Raw genomic sequence first — 15,405 nt, 5'->3', positions numbered from 1 at the left:
ACTCCAGGGAAGCAGCTCTGAACCTTGGGACCAATTAGGAACCTTGGTAGATGTTGGGGCAGAAACAGGCACAGGAATTTCATGTGGGAAGGAGTAGTTAAGGTCAAGATGAAAACTAAGACTAAGGAAAGGGAGCATATCAGGACACACAGGTCACTACCGAGGTACTTTGTGGATATTTTTATAAATTAGTTTCTGTATAAATTGTCACAAATATTAGGTGTAATCTGATGAAATCAGAATGTTGTAGTGCATTAACAATGTAGAGGAAAGTAAAGGAATGCTCTACCACCAAAAAAGAGCAAGAAAGTCACCAGAAAAGACATTGACCTGCCTCTGCAAATGCATCCCTGCCTGTATCCAGGTGGGGAATTCTCACTAGGTGAGTACAAGTCTGCAACTGCTCCTGGTCACCCTTCTTCAGGGGAGGAAATGTGAACAGCACTAGAGCAAAAAGAGCTACCATGACATTAAGTGCAGCGACAGGCAGACCAGAAAGAAAATGCTGGAAAAACTTTAGTCTTTCCTGTAATGGCTGAGAGGGAGATGACTGCAGTCTACAAATACACTGTAGCACGAACACCAAGGCAAAACCTGGGCGAGATAAATTACAGCGCTGGCACAGGAACAAATGTTTATTAACCAGCCGTGGATCAAATTAGGCTGGAAATGAGAAGATGATTCCTAACAATTAGATCAGTGAGTTCTGAAAACGCCTTCAGACCAGACGAGCTGAGTCAAGTCCCGGCCACTTTTTAGGATGCAGATTGGCATGGCTGTGAAGGCGCCACAGGATGGAAACACTCTGGAAACTGCACGGGGCCAGAGCCGGCGACTCTGGGTTCTGTCCAGTGTCTCCGAAAGCTCGCGGCGCCTGTGGCGGTGCAATGAGGGGGAAAAAAGCCTATGAGCTGCAGGTTTATGCCTATGAGCTGCTGGACTTGTACGGGTCTCCCTCATGCCGTCACCACCCTCGAGCCAGGCCTCCGCACCGCACACTGACCCTGCCCCAACCCGCACCCTTTCCCAGCCATTTTTCACCTTCCCCTCACAGCGCTCAGCCCCACAGGCAGAGCCCGCCCGGCTCCCGCCCGGCTCCCGCCGCGGCGCCGGCCCCTCAAGCCCCGCCCCTCTGGGCGTGGCCACAGAGCGGGCGGGATGCAGCGGACGCGCCGATTGGTCCCCGCTCTCCCGAGGGCGGAGCTCTAAATTTTCTGCCAATCGGCAGCGACAAAGGGGCGGGGCTTCCCGCTTTAATGGCGGGGGGGGCCGTGGTGGCGGTAGAACGGGGTGCGGCTGGTGGTGAGTGCGAGTGGCCGTGGGGTGGAGGGTGTGGGGTCCATTCTTTCCTCACGGGGGTGGTCTGGGGATATCTGGTCTGTCCCAGCGGTCCTTTGGGATGTTTGTGAGGGGGGAATCTGGGTGGAGGCGTCCGAGGTCAGCGGTGGGTTGAGGCTGGTTGTCGGGGCATGCTGAGGGGGCTTTGGAGGATGGTTGCAGAGCAGGAGGGTGCTGGGGAGGCCTTAGCAGGGTTTCGCTGCTTGGGGGGGTTAAGCTTCGCTGCCAGGAATGGTGGGTCCTCCCCGGAGAAGCCACGTGCTGGCTTGGCACCTGTTAACTAGCCTTCTGGAGGAGGCTCGTGTATGTATAGGTCCATGTTCCCGTCACCTGGGATGCTCATGGTCGTAGGAGGAGGTGTGTGGTGTCTCCTCATCACAGGGGTGGAGGGACGCGTCTGGGGAGGCCGTGGCCTGATGTGTTGTGATACTGTGACGTGCCCTTGGCGGGTGATCACGCTGGGTGCGGCTGTGGAGGCTGTCACCCCCCGGAAAGGGGGGCACCCGCAGTGCCGTGTGGCAAGTCCACCGGTGTGCAAACCCGCCCGTGTCAGACGGAGGGACACACGAGGAGTTGCTGAAGTGCGTGTGTGTTTTTTTTTTTCCCTCAAAAGCAGCAGGGTCCTGACTGCGTGAGGAGCAGCAGTGCTCCTTGGCTCACAGCCTGGTGCCGCTGCCCTAGCGCACCCATGGTGCCAGGGCAGGGTGCAATTCCCTTCCCGCAGTCGGCTGCTCTCCTCCGGGGCAGAGCCGGCCCCTCTGTGCGAGGCTGGGATGCTTTCCCGGCCGGCCGGGGGAAGGACCGTCCCTCCGCGCTGTGTGCCGTGGCACAAACACCGGCCTCCGCCCCGGGAGGTCTCTGCCGGAGGCCGCGCTGTGTCCCGGCCGTGACGGGGCTGTCTCCCTGCTGCTGGCCGGTGGCCCGAGCCCAGGGTACGCCTGCTTCTCGGCTCAGGGACGAGATCGGCATCGCCCTGTTGGCGTTTTGGCGGTACTGTCCAGCCCCACAGGCAGCGGAGTAGCCCCGCGGGCTCGCTGGAAGGTGGCTGAACACCCACACATCGTGGCGGCGGCGCGGGGCCTCTCTGGGCCCGCCGCGGCCCTTCCCAGCCGCGCAGGCCCCGCTGGGCCGCGGCCCCGCTTCCGGGCCCGTCCGCGCCACACCCGAGCGGGCCGGGAACCGCCCGGGCGGGGGGGGACCCGGCGCTCCCTCCGGCGGCAGCGGGGCCGGGGCCTTTGCCAGAGGGGCTCGCAGGGGTGGCAGCAAGGCTGAGCGGGGCGCTGCCCGGCTCCTACCGTGGGCACCGGGCTGAGAGCTGCGGGTACGATGAGCAGCCGAGGGCTGTGGTCTCCTGGGGCTTCTCTGCAGCGCGGAGAGAGCAGCCCCCGGCGGCCGGGGAGCTTTCTTTTACCCAGCTCTCGGCATCAATGTAACCATTCAGATGGCTCTTCCCTCCTCCTCCGGGCAGGGTGGCACTACCAGGCCTCCCCCGCTACTGCGACACAATGTCAGCTTTGAGTGCCGGCTCGTGTAGGTGCTTGGCCTCCCGCTGGCCCTCGCTCCGGAACGCGGTGGCAGGAGGAGGAGGGGGTCACTGTCACCCCCCTGGTGGCAGCAGTTGCCTGGCCCCGGGCTCACCTGGCACTGGCGTGGTCCTGCACAGGGGTCTGCGCTTCCTGGACCACTGCGGGCTCCATAACCGCTGGCAGTAGAGGGCTTGGTCTGTAGCTCTTTATGTGGACCAGTTCCTCTGTTGTAAGGAAGGGAAAGGTACTTATTTTTTACGTTGTAACAGACCAAATGAGGCAGCATAAATAGGCCTTGCAAAAAGAGGCAGAGCTTTGGGGGTTGCGGTCTATGCCGCAGTGCCTGGACTGCTGCCTGCCGAGGGACTGTCAGGTGCTTTGCCTGTGGCTGATATTGGTTCTGAAATGATAAAGGCAGGGAGAAGTGGAGTTAATACCCCTTCCTATGCTCCGTGGGCAGCATGGGATAACACTGGGTACTATAGCTACTAGTGTGTTTCCTCAGAACATCTCTTCCCCTCTTGGACACCAGGATTGTGTATGCAGCAGTGCATCCATCCTTCTGTGCTGTCCCAAACTGACCACCTTTTTGTCTACCAGAATGCAGCCAGGGCGGATTCCTAGCTGGATGGAGCTGACCTTCCTGCCAGACCTGCTGGGCAGCTTCTTGAGGATAGTTGGGAGTCAAACAGTTGGCTGAGCCCTTGGGGTTTGAGTGAGACTGCTGTGCCTTATCTCTTTCCTAGGAAGCCCCTCTAGCTTATGGGTGTGAGCTGCTGCTAACAGCTTGTTCCTATGAGAAACAGCAAGATGCCAGCTATTGCAGCATCTACTTGCTGCATCTTGCTGCGGGGATTAAACTGTGCCACCCACACAGCCTGGGGCTCTGTGGTCCTGCCTTATATTGTATTCTTATTTTTTGTTTCCTGAAAGTCTGTTGGTGGGGGGATTATGTGGTCCTTCAGGGAAGATGTGTAGTATGAGAGAAAGTACTGTTAAAACTGAGACTTGGGAGTAAAAGCTCACTCTGACCTAGAGGTGCCTCATACCATATGTTAGAGATAAAACATAAGGGAGCTTACTGAAGTTGCATAGTGTCTCCTTTTTCTCCTGGTGGAGAAAAGCTTTCATCCTGAGGAACCTCTGAACTGGTGCCAGAAGCATGTGCTTGGCTGGGCACTGTCCTCAAATGTTACAGGTTAATGCTTTCTCCTTTTCTGCTGGGGGCTACAGCACAGTGAACACTCTGCCTGGATGCTTATGAGGGACACTGGGAGTGGTGCCTGTGATGGCCCAAGAGATGCTCTGTCTTTCTGTGCTTTTTGTATTGGAGTTCTGGTAGTGTGTGCCCTACTGGATGTCAGATGGTGGGAGTACTTGGGCTGGAAATTCTAGTGTTTGCCAGTCAAACAGGTGGGGCAGCTTGGGCTCTTACAGGGAGGAGACGGTCCCCAGGAGCCAGGACTCTTCCCTGCAGGAGCTGTGGGGCTGCTGTTGTTCAGAGATGACAAGTTGCAGCTGCCACAGCCTATTCCCCACCACCAGGCTGTTGTCTGCATTCTGAGCCTTTAGTGGCTTGAGGATGGAGGAGGTGGTAACTAGGTCTGATGTTTCTTGATTCCCCTTAGTGTGTCATAGGGAATTCTTCCCTCTGAGATGGATCGGGGTGGTGACCTGTCATGGGCAGCAAGTTCTCCAGCTTTGTTGCAAGGAGTGCTCTTACCCTGTGGATCAGGTCAGCAAGCTTGCTCTCACAGTTTAAGATTTGCTTTGTACACACACAGATTTTATAACTCGTGCTGCTTCTACTTAACCCTAAGAGGCTTTCCCTGTCTGTACAGCAGTAGAAGCAAGTGTGCTGACTTTGAGTGGTCAAGTCTGCACCTGTGTTGAGATATCCAGGCTTTATGTGTCACTTTCTTTGTGCTTGGAAGGCTGTGGACCTGCTTGACTGTGGTAACCATTAAGCCTCAGGCCTGTTGGGTTCTAGGTGCATGTACTGTGCTACTGGAGTATGACATCTTCATACTGTCAGAGAACATCCTGCTCTCTTGTTAGAAGATTGTGTGACTGCACTGCTTTCTTGGTGTGGAGGGTACAGGACCCAAAACTGATGTCATGGTAAGTTCCAGGCAGTGACCCCTTGTCCAGTTGAGAAGTGGCTCTGGGTTCACACCTGGGCTTCTTGAATAGTCCAAATAAAACTGTTGGAGGGAATTTTTAAGTGTTTTCCTTTCTGCATCTTGCTTTGTAGATTTTAATGTCCATCTTATCTTGATGTGCCTGTCTGATGAATGCGCAGGCCTGAATGGGGCAGAGTATCATAATCATTACATGCCGTGTCATGATTAGAGCCGGGGCTGGGAGAGCCGAGGTGAAGCCTTGTATTGAGGCATTTGCATAGTGATTAAAACCAGAGATGAATGCTGTGGTGCAGCCTGTCCCACCTCCAGAGAGGGGTACTCTTTCTTTGCTAGGTGGCTTTACAAGGCTTGACCTGGTTTTGGATGCAGGTGTTAGAAGCTGGCCTTGCTCAATGTAGCCCTGCCTGCCTTCCTGTCACCTGCCTGGTCCTGTCCTTGCTGAGTGTGCTCTGTGCACTCTGGGGGGCTGCTGGGTGCCTTCACTTCAGAGAGGGAGCTCAGCCATCTCTACCTTTCCCTTTCACCTGGTGCTGTATGAGGGGGTGACACAGATCAATATGGTTAGCTCAGAAAGGAAATACCTTACTTTCCACTTTTGTTTGTATCTCACGTTGTTTCTTTTCTTCCTTCTCTTCTTTACTCCTTTGTTCCTTGCTATGTCAGATTTTCTGCCTTATTGTTGCCTTTTCTGTTTTTTTTTTTTTTTTTCTCTGACTACTCTCATCTCTACTGATATCAGTTCTCTAATATGCAGCCACCAGCTTTGAATGTGATAAGGAGTAAACCTACTCTTAACAGCTTGGGGAGGTGCTGCCCCTGAAAAAAGTAGGCTGTGTATATTAAACCTCTTACTGCAAGGTATGCTCTTGTGGGACCTTGAAGTCTGATTATCTGCCTTGATTTTTGTACAAGGTTACCAGGTGTCCTCCTTTCTCTGAAAGCTTGTGAGGTGCCACACTGGCTGTCAGTCAGAGCTTTTCTGCTAATCTGGGAGTCTCCTCTTGCTTTCCCGGCTTCCCATGAGTATGGGACTGGGAGAGCTTAATCTGTTTGTAGGATGCTATCCAAAGGCCTCAGGGTTTTACAGCCACTTCGTGAGAGAGTGGTGGGGTATTAACACACACTTGGTGAAAATGAGGAAACTGCTCAACTTCAGGCAGGGCACTTCCTGCCACTTGGATCCAGTGTGCCAGGAGCAGCACCCAGCCAGTGTCATTCCTGCACTGGTTGCAATGGCAGCTCTTGCAAGAGCTGTTACATGTCAGGATTTGAGAGTTTGCATCCCTTATGTGAACATACACCCCCTGTACTGACTTCAGTATTTGCTGATGCAGAACACACGGTACCAGGTTGTTGGCCATGTCCTTCGGCATTCAGCTTGAAGCAGGTTAGCCAGGGAAAGTGACCAGTGGATAGGATTCAAATAGGAAAATTTATCTGGTGGTGCTAGCATAAAGCTTCCATGCAGTCTTTGTAGTTATGTTGTGGACTGAGTTCTCGGACTGGTTTTTCTCAAACTCCAGAGTTTGCCCCAAGTCGTCAGAGCTGAGGTGCCAGGCTAGCAGAGCTGCTTTACTGCTCTGCCCTAATCTGTTGGTATGGCTTTCCATACTTAAAACATAGAAGCTCTGGTTGTCCTTCCAGACTTGTCTTCTGTGGCTGGTGAGCTGGTGACAGGTGTGTCTTTAGACTGATTTCTTTTGGGAAAAATATTACTTAAGAAGCATGTGAACAATGCTACCTTGAGTCTTCAGTGAATGGCTGAAATTATTAGCAGGAACACAAGTGTCCTTGAATACAGCTCTCCTGTTGAGTGGCCTCTGCTGCATGTGTTTGAGCTGGTGTCAGGAGATGCTGTGTGTGTAATAAGTGTGTCCTGCCTGGTTACAAGCCCCTCTCCTTTTCACTGGGCACAGAGCAGCAGACAGAGAGATCCAAAGTCAGTTTTCTGTGCTTCACTGTACACTTCAGTCTTAGAGTGAGCCCACTGCAGAGTTGATAAAAAACAGGGGTTTGCAGCTTATGCTGGCTGGGCTCCTCCCTCTTGTCTTGCTCTGTCTGCCTTGCTGCCTGTGTGTTGTTTGGGGTAGATAAAGTTTCATGTTGCTGATCTTGCTGGGTTCACTTGTGCATAAGCACAGGAAAGCTTCTGGAGCTGTGTCTGCCAGCTCTTGGTGGTGATCTTTTGTGGTGCCAGCCTTGTTTGTGCAGTACACACCCCTATCTGTGCCTGGTCTGGTGCTGCCAGAGCCTGGCTTCATCAGTTCAACTCTTCTGCAGGGAAATAGTCCATGGGCACAAGAGGCTGTGTGCAGGCCTTGCTGGACCCCACAGTGACTTTCTGGAACTCCAGGCACCTGGGCAGGTGCTGTGGTGGGGGGCTGGGGGAGGAAGGTGCTTCTCCCTGAGAGCTGGTGGAGCTCAAAGCAGCATCAGGCAGCAAGCCTTGATGCCAGCTTGTAGGTCAGGGATGTGAGTCAGTTTCACATCTGGCCAACTGATTATCTCCTGACCTTTGGGGGCTGCTACTCCCTGGGAAGCCCCACAGGGGCCAAGCCTGCTTTAGCCAGTTCAGCGAGGGCCCTGTGCCAGCTCTCCCTGGGGTGGCAGCTCTGTGGCCACCTACCAGATGGATTTGGCGCTGCCTTTAATTAAACTAGTGGGGAGATGAGGGTGTTTGCTTTTGCACTTATTACAGGACTGATTTTTGACCTGGATGCTAAGGAGTAGGAGTGTTCAAAGTCTGGGGCAGAGTCTGTTGCTTGCAGATAGTTGTTGTGTGGTGAGATGTGTGCCCTGCAAGGCTGTTAACAAAGCTCACTGGGTTGAGCTCTGGTCTCTGTCAGTGTTGTGGTTCTGACAGTGCTGTGGTCCCACTGGGGCTGGTCATGAAAGGCCTTGCTGTTGTTGCTGAAGTTGCATTAGCTGTATAGCTTGCTGGAAATATGCAGTGTACGCAGTGCGTGGTGTAAGCAAGTATTTAATCCTTGGTGTTGGTTAGTGGAACAGATTGTGGCCTGATACACTAGTTTGCAAATAGTGGGAGCTTTTTCTCTGACATAGGGAAGTGATTATCTGTTGCTGAGAGACAGGAGAGGTTGCAAGGTTTCTCTGTATCATGCAGGGTGTGTTTGGGGCCCTTAGGGTTCCTGATCATTTGGGATGCTTGGACCTATTTGCTTGATTTCTCCTCAGCTGTTCAAGGCTCAGCTTTGGGTTCCTCATCTCCTCCCAACTTGCCTAAGAAGGTTAAGATTTAGGTGGAGTCAGAGGAAAGTAAGTGTCCCCTGTATGCAGAGAGGACAGATCCTACCACTGAGCTGTGAACACCTGCAGTGTGTGATGTGGAGTGCCATAAGAGTAAGAGCAGATGCCTGTCTGAATGGTGAACCCCCCTCTAAGTGCAGAGGGGTGTTGTGCACAGAGGAGATGACAGGAGACTTCAGGTTCTGGGACAGTTGGTACTCTGTGCTGGAAAACCCCTGCCTGCAGCAGAAGGGCTGGCATGGAGCAATCATGGTTTAGGCAGGCCAGTGCACTTCACATCCCCCTACCTAGTGAAGGTAACTCTTGGGCCTGCCCTGCAACTCGAACTTTGCTGCCCCATTGTCAACACTCCAAGGCCAGTGGCTGCCCCTTGGGGGATGGAGGAGGGCAAGACATTCCTGCATCTCTTTGGCCACTTTGATGCAGGATGACGTAGCATGCCAGCATGGATGATGACAGGTCTTGCCAAGACCTGAAGGCCTCAGGGCTTTCCCTGGAGATGTGATTGCTGTGTTAGCTTAATTTAACAGGATGTTGTTCTGCCTAGAGAAACTGAGGAAAACTTTTAGGTCCTTTCCATAAGGGCCTGTAGCATAATTCTACTATTTCTGTCCTGGTAGGAGTCTTGGTGCTTGCCCAGAGCCTCTGTTCAGGACAAGACCAATGCCTCCCAACTTCCTGTGGCATGGGTGACTCTAGGAGTGTTGAAGGTACTTCATAAAACAGCAATAAGAGAGACTTTTTACTGTTCACTCAGATGGGGACTTCTGTGCTAGTCCTGGTTTGAAGTGGGCTTCTCCCACTGCTTGGGGCAATAGTTGTCATGGACCCTGAATTGTTTTGAGCTGTGGTCCTTGTTAGCCAGTGGTACTGGAGGTTTTGGCCCAAGGTCAGTGAACTGATCTGTAGTGCCTGAGCTGCAGTGTTTTGCTTCAAAAAACACTGTGAGATGTAGCTTTGGGCTCAAAGACACTCTCTTCTCACCCTAGCCTGCCCAAAATAGGCAAATACTCGACAGGATTTTTGTCTCTGCCCTGGACCTGTAGTAAGGCTGACTCATTTACCTTGATAAGATAAACACAGACCTTGAATAGTCAGGTGCCTCTGCTGGGAGCTGACTCTTGAGGGCTCCTCAATCTAGCAAATAAAGGTGTAGCTGGATATAGTGGTTGAAAGTTGAAACTAGACAGACAAGTTTGGAGCTTGCTTTTAGCCATTAAAGCAGCATAAAGCTCAGCAGCTCTCCAGGCTTGTACTTACTGTATTTCCCACAGCTGAGCCTTGAGTGTCTCTTAAGGGTGCCATAGTTTGCAACAGTTCATGCTACACTTTTAGCCAACCTTTGCTGCATGTGCAGAGTGGCTTATCTTGGCAGTGCCCTTAAATATAAAGGCAGAACCTTAAATATTAATTGCATCATGGTGATACTACAAGTGAGTATTTCTTGCTATTAAACCCTTTGAAACCTTGCATTGGGAGAGTGAACATTATTTTGCTGCTGAGGTGCTCCTGTGCACCTTCTTGGAGGGAAGGGGTAGGTGGAGTGTCTGGTAGCAGCTGTGGGGAATGCCTCCCTTGCAGATGGATGAGTAAGGTGAGGCTGGGCCTATGCTCTGCCTCCCTTCCTGCTGCTCTGGTGTCCTGTGGGCTGGGGAGAGGTTGGGGGAGCACAGGGGGGTGGGTGAGGGTGTTTCAAACTTGCCTGCAGTGGTAAGAACCTGGGCTCTTCCTGCTTTTCTGGAGAGCATCTGCCCAGATCACTTTCTGGTGTGTGTTCATACTGAGGCTGAGCGAGTGTGGGGAGTGCCAGTCCTTCTCTCTGCAGCCTTACATCATACAGCTTTCTCTGGTCTGGAAGGGGAGTGGAAGTGCCATTGCCAAGCAGGATGCACCTGGCCTCTGAGGTACTAGGTTATGTGGTAGTTTCTTGTCCGGATAGTTTTGTGCAAGGATGTGAAACCAGGAACTTTGACACCAGAAGCTGATGTTTGTTTCAGAACTTATGGATTTCCTTCCTCATGTAATGGGCCTGCCAGTGATGGTGTGCTGCTTCTGTGGTTGGAATCAGTTGGCAGGAGCCCAAAGCTGATCATAAAGGCACTGTGCTGTGGAGTGTGGGGGTCAGCCCTGCATCTCCACACCAGGGTCAGACAGAGCAGTGTGCTGAGTAGGTATGGCTGCTAATGCTGCTGGCAATGTCATGGTGCTTGTGGATGATAATGCTTGAACTTGTACAGCAGGAGCAAGATTAAAGGATGGAGATACAGTGCTGAGGTTGGAAACTTTCCTAGCTGGCTTGAAATGTTGGATTCTTGCCTGGGAAGGACTGCTGGCATTGGATGATGGGGCTCCCAGCAGAGCTGTAGAAACAGGGCCAGGCCTGTGGCTCAGCTGGAAAGTGGATGCTGGTGTGTGATCAGCTGAAAGCAACACTGGCCAGATAGATGACTGTTTCTCTTTAATTGGGCTTAGAGCTTGCTGATCTTCAGGGCTATGCTGTGTAGGCTGCCCTCCTGGGGAAAAAACAGCTACTTGATCTTCCCTGCCTCTTTCCACAGAGATACTGCCACCACCATGGAGGGGATTGTGACCATGTATCAGGACTTCATGAAGAAAGCAGGTGAGTGTTTGGCTCTGCCCAGCTATCAGACAGGTAGCACTACATACTTTACTGCCAGAGGCACTGGGGGTGGTCTGTCATCCCTGAAGCATCCCTGGGTCTAACTGCATCCTGTCTTTGCCCTTACACAGATGCAGCTCTGGGGTTTATGTGCAGTGTGTTAAGAGGCTGTCTTGCCTGAGTGCCTGTGCAAATCATTTTGGGGCACTTGTGTTCTCCTGGGCAGAAGATCTCCAGGCTGCCCTGCAGCATGGCTTCAGGCCATACCGTGCTGAGTCTGGCTGACTTCACCAGCCTCTGCTCCCAGACTGCTTCCCTACTTGCATTTGTGTCCTAGACCAGGATTGCTGTGCCCTTCCCCCCACTGTGGCAGTAGCCCTGCTGGCAGCAGGCTGGGGTGAGGATGCTAACTGCTCTGCACTATGGCTCTTTCTGCAGACCCCCGCATCGCTGATTATCCACTGATGCAGTCCCCATTCCTTGTGATGGGCATCCTTCTTGGATATGTCTACTTTGTCCTATCCTTGGGTCCCCGACTAATGGCCAACAGGAAGCCTTTAAACCTGAAGAAGTTCATGGTGCTATACAACTTTTTTCTGGTGGGACTCTCCCTTTACATAGTCTATGAGGTGAGTTGTCAGTAGCTTGGTTGGGCACGTGTGAAACAGCGTGTGCAGGCTGTGTGGGTGATGGGGAGCCCTTTTTCTGGCTGTTCCCTGCCCTTCTGTGCAGAGCTTGAGGTGCAGTGGGTGATGTGTTAGGCCTCACCCTGATGATGCTCTTGTTGCAGTTCCTGATGGCAGGGTGGCTTACTGGGTACACCTGGCGATGTGACCCTGTGGACTTCTCACAAGACCCCAAGGCCCTCAGGGTGAGTTCTCATCCCTCTCCTGATAAGTGGGCATGGCCTTTAGTGCTTCTGTTTGGACAGCAGTGTCATGGCTCCTGCCTTTCCTGAGGCAGATGTGCAATCTCTGAGCCTTGGTTTCATGCCAGGGTATGAAGTCCTGCACTCAGTGGGCATGTTCAGGCTGAGGTGGGTCTCTAATGTGATCCTGTTCTTTTACAGATGGTCAGTGTTGCTTGGCTCTTTGTTTTCTCCAAGTTCATTGAACTGACAGACACGGTGAGTTACTGAGAAGGCCTTGTCACCACTTGCTGGGCAGGGAGTTGAGGTCCAGTGTATTGGAGTAGGTGCTTTTGCAGCCCTTTCAGTCTCACCTGCTAGTGCTTCTGTCTGGCATCACTGTCAAGGAGGCCTCTCTTTACATGCTACAGCTCTGGAAGCTGTGGGGGGACCTGTTGGGTGATGACAATGAGTGTGGAGGGAGGGAGGCATCACTGACATCAGACACCAAATTAGTGGCCCAGCCTGCTCTAGCTGCTCTCAAGGCTGCAGGTCCTTGATGCTGTTGGGCTTTCACTGCAGGTGATTTTTGTCCTGAGGAAGAAGAATGAACAGGTCACGTTCCTGCACCTTTTCCACCACTCTGTACTGCCATGGAGCTGGTGGTGGGGAGCAAAGTTTGGTCCAGGTAAGATGGCAACTGGGTGTATGGATTGGGAAGGGTTACCCCAGCATGCTGAGAAGGGGCTTTTGGCCCTGCTGTGCTCTTAGCAGCTCTGTGTAGTGCTGATTACTGTGGAGTATTGACTTACACTAAGCAAAATCTATCTTAACAGGGGGAATGGGCTCATTCCATGCCATGATCAATTCCATGGTGCATGTTGTCATGTATTTCTACTACGGGCTCTCAGCAGCAGGACCTGCCTTTCAGAAGTACCTGTGGTGGAAGAAGCACATCACAGCCATCCAGCTGGTGAGTCTGTGCAGTGGAACAGAGCCTGTGCCCGATGTGAAGGGCAGGCCAGCCCTTGTACCTTTGAAAGGTGTAGCCAGCAGCAGTAATTGTCTCCTATGTAGCATATTGCTCTGAGATTTTAGTACCTCTGCCCCACTGTGGGCCTCTGATAGCCCTACCAGCCTGCTTGGGATGTGGGTGCTGTTCAGCTCCTGGGCTGCAGCCAGTTGGGAGGGTGAGAGGCACTTGCTGCTCTGAGACTTGTGCCTGCCTCTTCCAGCTGCTGCTGACTGCCTCACCATAAGGACCTCTGCATTAGACTGGGAAAGGAGTCTAGGTGTTGCCTTTAAAAATAAGGTCTCTAGTGGGTTCCCTGCCCCTGCTCCCATGAATAACTTGTTCTTACTCTGCCTTGCTCCCAGGCACAGTTTGTGATTGTCTCCGTCCACATCTCCCAGTATTACTTCATGCCCAACTGCCAATACCAGTTTCCCATCTTCATTCACCTTATCTGGATATATGGGACCATCTTCTTCATCCTCTTCTCCAACTTTTGGTACCAGTCCTACACCAAGGGCAAACGGTTGCCCAGGGCGGCTCAGCAAGCAGCCCAGCACAATGGTAGCAGCATCCATGAAAATGGCACTGTCACCAATGGCAAGGTCAAAGCCAACTAGAGGGTAAAGCGCTCCCAGAGCCAATGAGAGCCCCGGGGCAGAGGCAGCTGGGACCTGTCTCTCTGCTCCTGGGTGCCACTAGCCAAGTCAAGTGCCTACAGACTGTTGTACCCCTGTGCCCAGTCCTGCTGTCCCCTGTCTGCATGCTCAGCCCCTCTGCTCTGAGCAGCCATGGGCCACTTCTCCTCCTGGGAGGGCTTGTGCTGTTTCTCAGTGTTGCTGAGCAGAGAGGCAGCTGCCTGCATCACAGCTGTGGGGCTGCAGTCCCATTCCAGTGTTTCCAAAGGAATTTTCCCCAAGTGCCTACATCTGGCTCTTCTGCCTAGGGGCCATTTCCTTCTGAGTAGGACCAAAAAGAAGAGACTGCTTCCTGTCCTGGTGCCCTCTCCTCTTCCCTGTCTCACAAGAGCTTGTGTGGATGAGCAGATTCGTCCCTGGCTGCTTGTTACTGCCAGCTCACATGTGAGCGCTCCTGCTCTAGGATGCCTTGTGCCACTTTGTTCCATGCCACAGTGCTGCATGTCCCTTCTGGTCCCTGTGTGCCCAGCTTGGGAGTCCTGCCCTGGCATATCTGTGCCCAGGTGTCTGTGGAGAACGTAGGGGCAGTACTTACGGGACTTCAGGGCCCAGACCTGCCCAGTACAGTACACATGCCCTGTGCCTAGTACTTAGCAGGGGCTGTGACAGCCTGAAAGGCTTCTTCCCCCCACATGATAAGCCCAGGTTGCCTTGCTGTTCTTGTGCCTGGGCTGGGTGCTCAGTGTGTGCTTAAGCCACACTTACCTGATCCTCTATGGCAGCTGGTGGCTTGCTCCAGAGCGGGGGAGACCAAGCTCAGCCTAGTCTTGGACCACTTCCACTCCTGTAAATTCAAGACTTGAGCAATAAGTGCCCCTAAAATCAGCTCCTGGGCTCTCCTGCTTGGGATCAGCCCTGCTCTGGCCTAGCCTGAGCACAGTAGAGGGTGGTTTTTAGTGTGCTCGGCTGTGGTGCAAGAGTGAGCACCTCTTGCCTCTGTGGATCTGACTGGGCCTGTGTGAAGATGTGCTTTGCCCTTCAGCAGGGCAGTGCAGCAGCTCTCCTGGCCTGATGCCTGTCACCTGCTCTGACTGTAACCAAAACATGCTGATGGCCTCGAGGATGAGGTGAAGGAGCCAGACCCTGTCAGATTGGGCTGCTCTTCTATCACAAATAAACAAACAGAAGGAGAAATGGCTCTGTCCTCTTGTTTTGCTCTTGTTTTCTTGCCTCAATATACGCAAAAGCTGTTCCAGGTGCTTAGTTCTACCCAGGGTGGTTGGGGGCAGGGCTGAGAGAAGCAGCTGGCATAGCAGGTTTGTGCTGGGGGAAGAGGGTGATAGTTGTGTGCTGATGAAGCAGATGGCAGATTGTTTCCAAGTGTTTTGGTAGAGCAGTGCTCAGGGCTGGATATGTGTCAAGGCTTCTGTTGTGAAAGTGACTCCACCCTGTCAAAAAATGGCTGGGGTGGAGTGTGGGTGTGGGCTGGGCCCTGGGCCACCTGCCCAGGAAGAACTGCTGCTTTTCAGAAATCATGAGGATTTGAGAGATGGCAGAGCAAGAAATAGAGACTTTGGAAACTTGAGTGCTTGGGAGACAGCAGTTTGTTGCTTACTGCATCTGACAAAGCAAAAACTGCTGCCACGCCCCTGTAGCATGGATCTGTGCAGAATGTAGCTCAGGTTGGTTAGAGGAAGGTTGATGCCTTGCTTTTGCTGCAGAAGTGCATGTTGGCCTGACTGCGTTCTGTTATCTTTCCAACTGTCTCCTTCTGGTATCCTTTCAGTGCTGTTGGGGTGCAGGGCTGCCTTCCCCATCACCCCATGACTGGGGCCTCTTGACCAGAGCCTGCCTGGGTGCTGACTCAAGCCTGGGAAGAAGAGTGGGGAGCCAACTGGGCAGCTTGTGGCTGGGAGGAATGTGTTAGAGCAGCGGGCTTCAGATGCTGAGTTTCACTGTAGGTTTGGTTGTGGGGGGGGAGGGCTTTCGTGGATGTCCAGCCAAAGCCCTGGA

General features: G+C 53.0%; 1 protein-coding gene across 2 annotated transcripts; it reads left to right on the top strand.

Moving 5' to 3' along the window:
• The first annotated feature begins 1,280 nt into the window (after positions 1 to 1,280).
• On the top strand, positions 1,281 to 14,586 carry ELOVL1 (ELOVL fatty acid elongase 1). Of its 2 annotated transcripts, none has more exons than XM_066192646.1 (8): positions 1,281 to 1,302; positions 10,834 to 10,895; positions 11,334 to 11,524; positions 11,686 to 11,766; positions 11,965 to 12,021; positions 12,325 to 12,430; positions 12,579 to 12,715; positions 13,120 to 14,586. In XM_066192646.1, the coding sequence occupies exons 2-8, from the start codon at positions 10,850 to 10,852 to the stop codon at positions 13,372 to 13,374; spliced, it is 873 nt and encodes a 290-aa protein (XP_066048743.1). In that variant the 5' UTR covers positions 1,281 to 1,302; positions 10,834 to 10,849; the 3' UTR covers positions 13,375 to 14,586. The 2 variants fall into 2 exon arrangements, with proteins under 2 accessions (XP_066048743.1, XP_066048742.1); XM_066192645.1 differs by lacking the exon at positions 1,281 to 1,302 and adding an exon at positions 4,886 to 4,985.
• Positions 14,587 to 15,405: the final 819 nt, after the last annotated feature.

This window comes from Chamaea fasciata, unplaced genomic scaffold (genome assembly GCF_029207755.1).
Source record: "Chamaea fasciata isolate MVZ Bird 193981 ecotype frontalis unplaced genomic scaffold, bChaFas1.0.hap1 SCAF_10, whole genome shotgun sequence".
NCBI classification, from domain to species: Eukaryota; Metazoa; Chordata; class Aves; order Passeriformes; family Sylviidae; genus Chamaea; species Chamaea fasciata.
This window is presented reverse-complemented; position numbering and strand designations above follow the sequence as displayed.

What these genes read in the sequence shown, in the direction of transcription:
- ELOVL1 (XM_066192646.1), top strand. Translation starts at nt 10,850, where the DNA reads ATGGAGGGGATTGTGACCATGTATCAGGACTTCATGAAGAAAGCAG. An exon ending in AAGACCCCAAGGCCCTCAGG is followed by an intron (nt 11,767 to 11,964) that starts GTGAGTTCTCAT and finishes GTTCTTTTACAG; the next exon opens with ATGGTCAGTGTTGCTTGGCT. An exon ending in ACATCACAGCCATCCAGCTG is followed by an intron (nt 12,716 to 13,119) that starts GTGAGTCTGTGC and finishes CCTTGCTCCCAG; the next exon opens with GCACAGTTTGTGATTGTCTC.